The sequence below is a fragment of the Cetorhinus maximus genome, chromosome 29 (assembly GCF_964194155.1).
Source record: "Cetorhinus maximus chromosome 29, sCetMax3.hap1.1, whole genome shotgun sequence".
NCBI lineage: Eukaryota > Metazoa > Chordata > Chondrichthyes > Lamniformes > Cetorhinidae > Cetorhinus > Cetorhinus maximus.
In genome coordinates, this window is record NC_135907.1 from 1,717,758 (window position 1) to 1,731,490 (window position 13,733).

At 45.4% G+C, this 13,733-nt stretch overlaps 1 protein-coding gene across 4 annotated transcripts in view; it reads right to left on the bottom strand.

The window, feature by feature from the left end:
• Nucleotides 1-372: 372 nt before the first annotated feature.
• The window catches only part of LOC144669540 (myocardin-related transcription factor A-like), a 144,205-nt gene continuing 130,844 nt past the window's right edge, over nucleotides 373-13,733 (bottom strand). For all 4 annotated transcript variants that reach the window (XM_078532017.1, XM_078532019.1, XM_078532016.1 and 1 more), the window contains 4 exons: nucleotides 10,112-10,216; nucleotides 8,760-8,924; nucleotides 2,992-3,049; nucleotides 373-1,352 (listed from right to left, as the gene is read on the bottom strand). In XM_078532017.1, the coding sequence (XP_078388143.1) occupies nucleotides 835-1,352; nucleotides 2,992-3,049; nucleotides 8,760-8,924; nucleotides 10,112-10,216 (846 nt within the window). In that variant the 3' untranslated portion in view covers nucleotides 373-834. The remainder of the gene's footprint in view (nucleotides 1,353-2,991; nucleotides 3,050-8,759; nucleotides 8,925-10,111; nucleotides 10,217-13,733) is intronic.

Consider the following 13,733-nt stretch of genomic DNA (forward strand, 5'->3'; position numbering starts at 1 on the left):
CGCCTAACCCAATGACACAGCTCAAAATTCAGAAGTCGAGAATGAATGGCACATAAAAGATGCTGTGAGGGCTGCCCCCCAGGGCTAAATTCTCTCCTCAGACTAAACAAACAATACCAGGCTCTCTCTTGCGCACGAAAGGAACAATTTCACGATAAGCCAAAACGCTGCAGTTACAATCCGAGCCACACAAACACAGGTCTTGTTTCACAATCTTAAAGAGAAATCATGCAGGACCAAGGTATCTGTCCCAGGTGCAGGCAACATTCGGACTTGTCCTGAACAGGTTGGTGGCTGGAGGGGGCAGTTACTCTTGATCCCTGCTCAGTTAGTGTACCTTTGGGTTTTTGTTTTAAAACTTTTTTTTTTATTACTTCCCCCCAATCAGTGCAAAAACACAACCTTGGCAATGTAGAAACCAAATGATGGATAGGCGCTAAGAGTGTAATCCTGTTCCCTAGTACCAGGCTCAGAAGCCTCGTGAAGAGCTAAAGGTCACAGAAGCCCGTGCCGCCCAGGTCAATCTTTGAGACGATCCATCTTCTAGTTGGGAATCTAATCCAGTTGTAGATTCCCCCCAACAATGGTGGTCAGGCTCAGATTTGAGCCATTAGCTCCAGCCCATTCTTGCCTGTGACTTTGAAACAGAGAAGATCCTCTGATGCTTCGCAAAGGGACCTGCATCCCCAGTGTGTGTGTAGTTCCTGGTCAAGTAAAGTGACAGCGAAGATTACACGCTGAAGGACCCTGATTTAATTCAGGCTCAGCGCATTAAAGGTCCACATTGACCAGGAGGCTTTGCGAAGGATTGCCCTCAATGTTTTAGCTGTAACGTTAATCCCACTGTAACTGCAGGTCGTGACTGTCTAGAAAGTCAGTAGAGAAGACACTGGGGGTTACAGAGCTCAAAGGAGCAAGACCCACAGAAGAGCTGCCCATAGTGAGGTCCAGCCACTCCATGTTGTCCAAGTTAGTGTCAGCAAGGTCCAGAGTCAGGCTGGTGCTGTCTGCAGTGAAGTGCATGTCAGAAGTGTCCATGGGTGAGTGCGGGTGTTCCAGAATACTGGAGCTGCTCAGCATTTGGTTGTGCAGGTCATCGATGAGGGAGAGGGGTTCTGTCCCATCGTTATCCACCGATAATAGTGGGACGCCAGTGGTGCTCACGAGGAAGTCCTCCAGTCGGCTCTCTTGGTTGCTGGACTGACTGTCGCTGATAGGCTCCAGCAACAATTGTGGGGATGGCAGCGGCGTTTTGACAGCTGCTGGCGGAGACACGGCGAGCGTGGGCGAAACGTTCCGCGGAGACGGTGTGTTTAAAGATGTGGAAACATCCTTGGCATTGAGTGAAATTTCTATAATGAAGAAGAAAATAAATCAATGCTTTGTTCACTTTTTATTCCCATTACCCAAGTGTCTGTTCCTTACACCGTGATTTAGGCAGTTCAGTCTCTCCACGGAGCACTGAGTGTCCCGAGTACTCGGGTGGGTTGTTTGGGGGGGAGTGGGTGGGTGTGGAGGTTAAAGGCTTTTGATCCTGTCTATTCTGAGTTCAGGCAGTTGCGGTTCAACTGACCTCAGGTACATTGATTTTCAAATGGACAGAAATCTGAAACCATGCCCTTGATCATTTTCCACTGACATCTATTGGAAAGTACAAACGTGGACACCAAACCAGAAAGGATCAGGGTTGGCCATGACCCATTCCACAGTACAATAGCACAATGGCACTCACCACTCGTTCCGTACTAGAGAAATGGTCGTCAGTGCCCACGTAATTGTAAAGCAGGACAGGTGAGGAGGAAAGTAAACTAACCACAGCAGGCGGCCCTGAGCAAACTGCATTTGTTGGTCAACAGTATTAGAGTATTGGGAGATTGGATCAGGCTAAACTCTCCCCAACAGCACTATGGATGCACCAGATGGACTGCAGTGGTTCAAGAGGGCGGCTTACCACCACCACCTTCTCGAGGACAATTCGGGATGGGCAACAAACGCTAGCCTTGCCAGTGGCACCCACATCCCATCAAAGAATAAAAAAAGGCAACTTTGCCTGGACAGCTGGAGCTGACACAGCCTTGATAAACACAGAACTTGAATGGCAAAATGTGAGGTGGTTAATTTTGGCAGGAGAAATATGGGGACCATTTATTTCTGGAAGAGCAAGAAACTAAATAGGGTAGAGGAGCAAATACAGATACATTAACTGCTAAAACTAGCAACACAAGTTGGTGAAGCTATAAAATGTATGAACAGAACAGTAGGGTTTGCTTCTAGAGGAATAGAATATAAAAGCACAGAAGTGATGAGAAGTTAAACAGAACTTTGGCGAGTCTGGATGTCATACTGACTGTGAGCCTGGGAGCTTTGAAAGGACTGTCTATAACACAGTCACCTCGTTGATGGGAAGTTACTTCAGCAACTGGAGATATTTGGGAATGAATGCTGTTCATTGATCCTGTGGGGTGCTGAGTTTAAAATATTTCAAATGTCAAACAGTGCTGTTGGGGGGAGTTTAGCCTGATCCAATCTCTCAATACTCTGGTACTGCTGACCAACTAATGCTGCTTGAATTCATATAGCTCCTTCAGCATAGTAAAACGACCCAAGATGCTTCACAGGTATGGTATTGGCCAAAATTGGACACTGAGCCACGCCAGATGGTCAAATGTTTGGTCAAAGAGGTAGGTTTTAAGGAGCGTCTTAAAAAGAGGACAGTGGTAGAGAGGCGGAAAGATTTAGGGAGGGAATGCCAGAGCTTTGGAGCGTGGATCCAAAATCATTCGTTTTGCAACCCAGCTCAACAAGTGGGAGCGGGGAGAGTCAGTGACTGTACCATTATATATGTGCTCCCTCTAACCCGGCCCACCCCGCCTCGACCACCACCAGAACTCCATGATACACAGTTACGTGGGATCTCAAGAGCAAAATTCTTGAACAGCCTGATATTAAAGGTCTTAACAGAACCAAAATATGTTGTCACCATTAGCTTACCTCCACTTTCAATGAGGATGTCAAACAAATCGTCCATCTGCTGGCTTCTGGAGTTTTCCTGGGAAGAGTAAAACAGTACAATCATCACTGGGTGCAAACTAAGAATGGAAAGAGGAGTGGACTCACCAGCCAAAGGAGTTAAAATGTTAAGACTCCCAAGAAAGAGTCCACAGGTCAAGTCCTTCAGCAGCCATTCACTGAGTGTCATTAGGTCAGCTCTCAGCCAGGTCACCTGCCGGCGAGAGTCACTAGTCTGAACCACAGCGATGGGACTGAGTTCCCACCGGTGATTGTGTTGGTTTGGTCCTAGTTCTCTGGAGACAGATCAGGAGGCACCTTCCCTGTTTCAGGCTGCGATTCAGAGGCTGGGAGCAGTTGGAGATGATGTGAGGCGTGAGGCTAAGTTATTCCACCCCAACAAGGAGGTAAATTGACCCATCCAGTTTGAGAAAAGCTCTCTCTTGGCAATTTCCCCAGAGAGGTTGGGTCAAATCAAAACCAGTGATCACCAGTGTGAACTGGGTCCCATCTCAAGGGCAATTTGGGATGGGCAATAAACGCTGGCCTAGCCAGTGAAGCCCACATCCCGTAAATGAATTAAAAAACTCTGGTTAGAGCAAGTGCTGAGGCCCAATACTGAATCCCACTCACTGATTTGCTGGAATTCTGCACAAATCCTAGACGTAGTGAGAACACCAGTCTCTGAATAGAGTGAAAATGAATCACTTGTCCATTAAGCGTTGTTGATACACCATGCCACAAGGTCATGGGCTGCCCTTTGGCAGAGTCATTCCTTACAGAGTCATTCACCAACCTGATTCTAGTGGGGCCCCACTTCCCACCTTCATTTTGAACAGCCACCTTTTATCCCTACCTTTTGCTTTCTGTGTATTAACCAGGTACCTATCCATTCTAATTTCCAGCTGGCTGTGCCTGCTTTGACCGTATTCATTTGTATATTATGTGGTACCTTACCAAAGGCCTTTTTGGAAATCCAGCTCGATTACATCTATCGCATTGCCCTTGTCTACTCTGTTATCTCTTCAAAGAATTCATTGAGTTTGGTCAAGCAGCCCCTTTGCGATCCATGCTGATTATTCATTATTACATTTTAGATTTCCAAATGTTTTGCTATTTCTCCTTTGCTAAGGATTCCATTATTTCTCCGACCACTGGCGTTAAGCTGACTGGTCCATATTTCCTGGCACATGGTTTTAACTCCCTTTTTAAATACAGGTACAAGATTAACTGTCCGTCAGTCCTCTGGCACAATGTCATTTTTCCAATAAATTTATTAAATATGTTTAAAAGTGCCTCTACTATATCTTCCCCAGATTCTTTTAGAATACAGGGATGCAATCCATCCAGACCAGGGGTTTTACCCTGAGGTAATTTAATACTTGTCTCTTTTTACAGCAATAAAAAAAAAGAGACATTCCATCAAAGCTTTCGGTCTTGCACCGATCAGGACAGACATAAGAATGCCAAAACTCAGAGGGAGCATCAAGATGTACTGCATGGGAAAGGGATGCTGATTGGTTGGCATGCTTCTGTTTAATTCAAAAAATTGTGCAATGCCTGGACATGTTCCTTTTGCCTGCAGAGGACAGATCCCTGCGCATGAATATATGTGGCTTCCAGCAAGTGTACAAGTGAGCCACATTGCTTGCAGAGGACAAAGAGGCAGATAGGACACGAATTGCATCTTTTTTGAATTAAGCACAGCGGAACAATAGTTCCCTAATGTACTCTCCATGGCAACACCTCGACCAGAGTCGACTTGCCAACCAATCAGCACCTTTTTCCTGTGCAATACACCCTGTTGCTCCCTTTGAGCTTTGGCATTCTTGCGCCTGTCCTGATGAGTGCAAGACAAAAGGCTTTGTCAGCAATACTCAAGTTCTGTACTACCAGGCGACTATTTCTCTTTTTATTTTAAATGCAACAATATCACTTCTAATTTCATTTTCTGATAGTGTCCACCTAATCCATCTTCTGAATAAATACTGAAGCAAAATGGTTATTCAATAATTCTGCCATTTTGCGCGTGGATTTCTCCTGACGGTCCCTTAAGTGACCCTTTTCCGTTCCTTTCCTTTTATTTATGTGCCTGTAGAATATTTTGCTGCTTGTTTCACGTTCCTTGATCATTTAGCTTCATGGTTCCTCTTTGCCTTCCGAATTGTTTTTTTTCCACTTCTGTCCTGGTCTCTTATTTTCCTTTGTCATTCTCTCCCTTGTCCATGTGCATAATGCATATCCCTTTCCTTACCCTCAATTTTTCCTTTGTCTTTATTAGGGATTATTTTGTTCTTGCTTCTTAGCAGAATATATTTTTCCGGGACTCTGTTAAATTACCATTTTAAATTGCCCATTGCCGTTCGACGTCATTGCTTGTCAATACTGTGATTTTATTTTCCCAAGTCCTATTCTCAGCCCCAGCTTTCCTCTAATCAATTACCTCAGTTTGTCATGATTATGTCCATCTCAATTATGATCCCAAGCCATATTATATTATGGTCACTATTACCTAGATGTTCCCCTACTTTTACTTCTCCTATGTGCTCTGGTTCATTCCCCATTGCCACATCCAGAAGCACATCCTCCCTTGTTGGTCATCTTACATATTAGGTTAGAAAGGAGACTTGTATGCATTGTAGGACCTCCATTCCCTTATCCCCTTTAACTACCTCGTGTGGCCAGTTAATTTTGGGGTAGTTAAACACACCCCCACCACTCCAACCAAACACTTCAGTTTTCTAATTTGTTGGAGGGTCTGTCTTCTTTGTTGTTTAATTATATTGCATTACAAACTCATCCAAATCAGTGGTGTAGTACAGAATGGAAACAATTTCTAATAAGTTCCTAAAACAATGATGAGGCAGGGAGAGGGAGGGTGGGCGAGGCGCGGGCAGGAGGAGCGGGCGAGGGGCGGGCAGGAGGAGCGGGCGAGGGGCCCTCTCTCTCTAATACCTTCACATCCTATAGTGGAGCCCAGAATTGGTCACAATAATCCAGCTGAAGCCAAACCAGTGTTTTCTATAGTTTTACCATAACTTCCTTGCTTTTGTACTCTAAGCTTCTAATTATAAAGCCCAATATCACATGTGCCCTTTTAACCACTTTCTCAACCTGTCCTGCCATATGGACCCCTCGCTCCTGCACCCCCTTTAGAATTGTCCCTTTATTATTTTTTATTGCCTCTCCTCCTTCTTCCTGCCAAAAAGTATCACTTCAATCCTCTATACATTAAACTTCACCTGTCACATGGACAGGCTGGTGGAATGGCTGGATATTTCCTGTCACTATCCTATCATTGTTCACAATGCTTCCAAGTTTCCAATCTGCTTCCACCAGGCAGAATATTCCAAATTGTAATGATTCACTGTGTAAAGATGATTCTCACCTTCCCTCTTTCTTTGCCAAATACCTTGAATCTGTGTTCTTATGGTAATATAAGAAGAGTAGGCCATTCAGCCCTCAGAACCCGCTGTTATCCAATGAGATCAAGGCTGATCTTCTATCTCAACTCCACCTTCCTGCAAAACCGATCAGACTCTGCCTTGAATATACTCAACAATGGAGCACCCGCAGCTCTCTGGGGTAGGGATTCCAAAGATCCACACCCCTTGGAGTGAGAAAATTTCTCCTCACCTCAGTCCCAAATGGCCAACCCTTTATCCTGAGAGTGTGGCTGCTGGTTCTAGACTCCACACAATCAGGGGAAGCATCCTTCCCGTATCTATCTTGGCAAGTCCCTTAAAAACTTTATATGTTCCAATGAGATCACCTTTCTTTCTTTTAAATTCCAGAGGATACAGCCCAGTCTACCCAATCTCTCCTCCTAGAACAATTCCTTCTGTCAGTATAAACAGCTTCTCCTTATTTAAGGTTTCAAAACCCAATGTTTTCCCATTAATGTTCCCTGCTTTTCCAATCCCTCCAAGTGACCAAAGTCCCTCATCCTTGGTACCAGTCTAGATTAGTTCTGATGTGGAGCAGCAGTTAGAAGAGATACATGGGCGATGGTTTATTAGGGAGGTGGTTCTGCAACTGGAATTCCCCAAACTGGAAAAATAAAAATTTTATAAACATCACAAGGAGCTCTCACTTTTGAGTGGTGCTCTGCAACTCATCCTGGAAAACGCAAGGACACCAGGGTAAGCTGGTCCAACTGTGGTTTTGCCATGACAATAATAAGCAGGAGAGGTGGTAAGGGAGCAGGGCTGCCAACTCTGGCTGGATGTATTCCCAGATGTTTCACCATGTGACCTCCCACGTCAGGCTGCCCTGCTCCTATGGTCCCATCCTTCAGGCACACAGCCAATGGGAAAGGGAGAGAGATTCCAGAAAAGAGAGAGGCACGTTGTTGAAGCTTTTCATCTTATGCTCAGAACAAACACAAGAATGCAAAATTTCAAACAATCACAACAATTTATACTACAAGAAAAAAGGGTGCTGATTGGTTGGCAAGTCAACTTTGATTGGCCAAGGTGTTGTTATGGAGAAAAGGCACAGGGGAACTCCAGGCTCCCCAATCTCCTGGGTAATTCAGAAATGAGACTCTGCTATCCAGTTCAATTAATACCGACAGTCAGTGAAACAGTTTTTGTTCCTCATCATCGATATTTTCACACGTAAATGAAAATACTTAAAAGATATATTTTTAAAACGCCCTTATGGTTTCTCTCCCACAGCAGTATCCTGGAGATAAACCTTGAATTCCTGGAGACTACACATCAACCCTAGGAGGTTGATCAGTGCTGCAGAATGAGGATGATGCAGCATCTTGAGGGATAATTAAGAGTGAGGATGGGGGAAATGACTCTCTCACAACGTTCTTCATAAAAAGCAGTCCATGTCCAAATGCAGCAAGACCTGGACAATATCCAGGTTTGGGCTGACAAGCGGCAAGTAACATTCGTGCCACACAAGTGCCAGGCAATGACCATCTCCAGCAAGAGAGAATCGAACCACCACCTTGACATTCAATGGCATTACCATCACTGAATCCCCCATTATCAACATCCTGGGGGTTACCATTGACCAGAATCTGAACTGGACTAGCCATATAAGTACTGTGGCTACAAGGACAGGTCAGAGGCTGGGAATCCTGTGGCATATAACTCACCTCCTGACACCCCAAAGCCTGTCCACCATTTGCAAGGCACAAGTCAGGAGTGTGATGGAATACTCTCCATTTGCCTGGATGAGTGCAGCTCCTACAACACTCAAGAAGCTGGACACCATCCAGGACAAAGCAGCTCGCTTGACTGGCACCCCACCCACAAACATTCACTCCCTCCACCACCGACGCACAGTAGCAGCAGTGTGTGTACCATCTACAAGATGCGCTGCAGGAATTCAACAAGGCTCCTCAGACAGCACCTTCTAAACCCGTGACCACTACCATCTAGAAGGACAAGGGCAGCAGATAAATGGGAACACCATCACCTGAAAGTTCCCCTCCAAGTCACTCACCATCCTGACTTGGAAATATATCGGCCGTTCCTTCACTGTCGCTGGGTCAAAATCCTGGAATTCCCTCCCTAACAGCACTGCGGGTGTACCTACACCACAGGGACTGCAGCGGTTCAAGAAGGCAGCTCACCACCACCTTTTCAAAGGCAACTAGGGATGGGTATTAAATGCTGGCCCAGCCAGCGACGCCCACATCCCATGAACACATTTTTTTTTAAATGGTCTGTGGGAATTTGCTTCAAGTCACTGCTTCTGAAACATCTGAATGAAGGGATGCACAAACTCACCTTGTGTGGGGAGCTGGGCCCATTATTCACAGTATTCACCCTGGCTTTTAGTGAGCTCTCAGTTACGTTGTTTGTGAAGCAGGGCTCCAAACTTTGGGGTGTAAAGGAGTACGAGAGCATGGCACCAGATGTCCCAGTGATCAGCTGCAGACCCAGCTTCTGATCCTACATTGAAAACAAATGCAGCAAGGCATCAGATACAGCTCACTGAAACTCTGTTACTCAGTCACACAGAGGGATAAACCTGCCCCACCTGAAGTACTTTTAATAACTGCAGTTTCCCACAGCTTTAAAACCCCCAAAGGTCTAAACGTTGTGTAATAATGTACAGCGTCTGACAAGGAGAAGGCAGTCCATTGGGCCTTACCACGAATTATGATTACTTGCTTTATTTGTATTGTCATTGCAATCTGGAACCTGCTGCTGTGATATTTCTTCAACAAACCAACTAGCTATGTGTATATCTACCTGCCCCATCACGGTCAGGAAACAAACATTGAAGAACTTTGTTTGAACTCACTTTGTGACCCAGTCCTGGGGAGGCCAGTGACAATGGTATTGTCACCAGACTAGTATTCCAGGAGACCCAGGTTAATGCTCTGGGGACCCAGATAGATGGTGAAATTTGAATTCAATATAAAAAACAAATCTGGAATTAAAAGTCTGATGACCACAAAACCCAAAATAAAAATACCTGGAAAAACTCAGCAGGTCTGGCAGCATCTGCGGAGAGGAGCACAGTTAACGTTTCGAGTCCGAATGACTCTTCAACAGAACTAAGTAAAAATAGAAAAAAGGTGAAATATAAGCTGGTTTAAGGTGGGGGGGTGGTTAGAGCTGGATAGAGGGCCAGTGATAGGTGGAGATAACCAAAAGATGTCACAGACCAAAGGACAAAGAGGTGTTGAAGGTGGTGATATTATCTGAGGAATGTGCTAATTAAGGGTAGAAAGCAGGACAAGCAAGGTACAGATAGCTCTGGTGGGGTGGGGTGAAGGAAAGGGATTGAAATAGGCTAAAAGGCAGAGATAAAACAATGGATGGAAATACATTTAAAAATAATGGAAATAGGTGGGAAAAGAAAAATCTATATAAACCCATCTGAGTCACTAATATCCTTTGGGGAGGGAAATCTGCCGTCCTTACCTGGTCTGGCCAACAAGTCACTCCAGACCCACAACAATGTGGTTGACTCTTAAATGCCCTCTGAACAAGGACAATTAGGGACGGAAAAAGTGCTGGCCTAGCCAGTGCCGCCCACATCCCATGAACAAATAAAAAATCCCACAGTCGAGAGGCAGGTGGTGGGGGGAGGGGATGGTGGTTCAGCTCCACAAACACTAAGCATGTACCTTTTTCAGTGCCTGGTTCATCCCTCCTGCCTGTGGCTGCTGCTTTGACTGGCTGTTCGCTGTTGGCTGCTGTACCTGTTCCGGGGAGGGAGGGGACGGCACTGCCTGAAAGAAAGGAGGGGAAGAAAATGTGAGGCAACTAGAATAGTACCACAGCGTGCCAGTCAGATCTGGATCAGGCAACGCTAGTTTTCTGGGAAAGATAAGTTCCAGAACTCCAAACTTTGAAAACTCCATCTCCTGCCACTAGCTCTCAGTTTGTCCCAATCTTGAGCACTCCCAACCTCCAATCTGACACATAAGTTAGGGCAATTTGTTTTTTCTTTATTCCTTTACGGGATGTGGGTGTTCCAGGCAAGGCCAGAATTTGTTTCCCATCCCTAACTGCCCTAGAATTGAACATTTCAGGGGGCAGTTAAGAGTCAACCAAATTACTAAGGGTCTGGAGTCACATGTAGGCCAGACCAGGTAAGGATGGCAGATTTCCTTCCCTAAAGGACATTAGCGAACCAGATGGGTTTTAGTTTCACGGTCACCATTACTGAGACTAGCTTCATATTCCTGATTTATTAACTGAAATTAAATTCCACCAGCTGCCATGATGGGGTTTGAACCCATGACCCCAGAGCATCAGCCTGGGCCTCTGGATTACTAGTCCGGTGACATTACCATTCTGCCACCATCTCCCCAATGAGGGATGGGTAATAAATGTTGGCCTAGCCAGCGGCGCCCACATGCCATGAATGAGTTTAAAAGATGACACCTCAGTGCAGTACTGAGGGGATGCTACCTCGTCAGAGATGGCAGTAGCTGGAAACAGGCTCTGTCCACCCTTTTGGATGTCGTGGCACTCTTTGAGGCACAGCGGAACTTTCCCAGAGTGCTAGGAAACTTGGACAGATATTGTGTGCAGGTGCCATTTACCCCATATAATGGGCCCAAATGTACTCCCAGTACCGTACACATGCTGTTCACCTTCGAGACCTACTCTAATACTGTAGTCGAACTCCATTACTTCACACGCTTCCAATACACTAACACAACATTTTTAAAAATGTATTCCTTCATGGGATGTGGGTGTCGCTGGCAAGGCCAACATTTGTTACCCATCCCCAATTGCCCCTGAACTGAGTGGTTTTCCACACTCTTTCAGGGGGCACTCAAGAGTCAACCACTGCCGTGGGGTCTGGAGTCACATGTAGACCAGACCAGGTAAGGATGGCAGATTTCCTTCTGGGGTTTTGTTCCCTAAAGGATATTAGTGAACCAGATGGGTTTTTATGACTATCGACGATAGTTCTACGGTCGCCATTAGAGCCTAGCTTTATAGTCCCGGTTTATTCATTGAGTTTAAATTCCACCAGCTGCCGTGGTGGGATTTGAACCCGTGTTCCCAGCCTTTGGGTTTCTTAGTCCAGTGACATCACGCTATGCCAACGCCTCCCCACATGTGGCCAATATACAGTAACACTTCTTGCACACAGGCCCAATATTTAATGCTGTACAGTATGTGCTCTGTAATCTGACCCGTTTGCAGGAATATGTTAATTCTACACGGTATACAGATGCAACGTTCTATTCAGTCCACAGAATAAGTTTATCAGTACAGCTATGTGATGTGCCTTCGCCCAACAAGACTTTGATTATAGTAGGATTTTTTTTAATAAACCAGTTCTTCACATCAACCTGACGTAAGACATATTACAGTTTAAGACATCTCTCAACAAGCCCGAAATAAACCTCAGAATTAGTGTCTCAAACCTGTACAAATTTAATGGAGCCTTTATAACAAAAGAAATTGCTGTTTTCCCGAACAATCTGTTCAACAAAACAGTTCTCGTCAGATCACAAAAGGAAAACTTCCCGTCATTCTTCCCAAGGGTGTAACCTGCTTTGTACAGAAACAAACTGATTTCGGAGGAGACAGGGGGCTGCTGCTTTAATGCAGGAAGAGCACTAAGCAAGCAGTTCCCTCTGTTGGCAGCAAGCTTTACTGCATTAACATATCCAAACAGGTAGCAAACGCTCCAACATGCAGCGTAGAAAGAGAACATTCAGCCCAACTGGTCTGTGCCTGTGTTTACGTTCCACACAAACCTCTGACAACCCTGCTTCATCTCACCCTGTCAGCGTACCCTTCTATTTCTTTCTCTCTCATATACTTAACTAACTTCCCCTCGAAGGCATCTATTCACTTCAGTCACTCCATGTGGTGAGTTTTACAGTCTATCTGGGTAAAGAAGTTTCTCTGAATTTCTTTCTTGGTGATTTATGGACTTTCTTATATTTACGGCCCCTAGCTCTGGACTCCCCCACAAGTGAAAACAGTTTCACATTTCACATTCTAATCCCTTTGTAATTTAAACAGCCTCTATCAGGTTGTACACTGATGTCCAGTGGCTCATTATACAATGCAGACTTACAATTATCCCCATTGGCCATTTAAATGTCGGACAGCTATTTAAAGTACAAAGCCGTGTAAGTAGGCACTGCCTGACCATTCGAGGGATCTGAAGCAGAGAGAGTTTACCAAATGGCTGAGCATTTGGCTGCTGGTCTGACTAGAATAGCTCTGGGTTGAGGCAACAAAGCCTTAGAAAGCAGAAGGAAAGAACTCAGTGGGGGCTCTTCCCCCAACACCCAACCCCCATTATCCAGGGAGCCACCACCTCCCACTGCGAAGCCCAAGCCTGTGTAAACATCCAATAAGACGACGATTAACCTCAGCAGTGAAATTCCCCACAGCTGACTCATACTGTTTAGGTTCACCCGTGGGCGGCCAACTGGGAGATGACAGTGGAGGACAGACGTCAGCCATGGCATCTCATACCCTCAGAGTATTAGCCAAGTACATCCAGAGTTTCCAATCAGTAAAAGCTGGGTGTGTTATGAGTTTGTGATACCCCTTAAGGAGCTATATCACATCACAAAAACATAGCTTCAGCTGTTTGCCTACTCTAGCTTAGGCACAGACTCCTGTTCTGAAGCATACACTCAGGTGAGTAAAAAGAAAATAATGGGAATATCAATCAGAAGGCCAAAGGGCAAACCCTTTATCGAAAAACTTTTCTCTACGACACAAGTAAAATACCACAGATGCTGGAAATCTGAAATAAGAACAGAAAAAATAACTTGTTTCCTCTAGCCTTGTTGCCCGCCTGGTGCCAGGGTTAAGGACATCTCCTCAGGGTTGGAGAGGAGTGGGAGGGAAGGGATCCAGTTGTCGTCATCCACGTTGGTACCAACGACATTGATCGGACTAGAAAGGGGGTTCTGCTGAAAGAATTTGAACAGTTAGGAGCTAAATTAAAAAGCAGAACCTCCAAGACAATAATCTCGGGATTACTAAATGGGCAATCTGGCATAGGGTGGATAAAGTCAAGGAGTTAAATGCGTGGCTCAGAGATTGGTGTGGGAGGAATGGGTTTCAGTTCATGGGGCATTAACACCAGGACTGGGGTAGGAGGGAGATGTTTGGGTGGGGTGGGCTTCACTTGAACCGTGCTGGGACCAGTGTCCTGGCGAATCAAATAACTAGGGCTGTAGAGAGGGTTTTAAACTAAATTGGGCGGGGGGTAGGGTTCTGAAGAGGGGATACGCAGACTTACAAAGCAAAAGGATA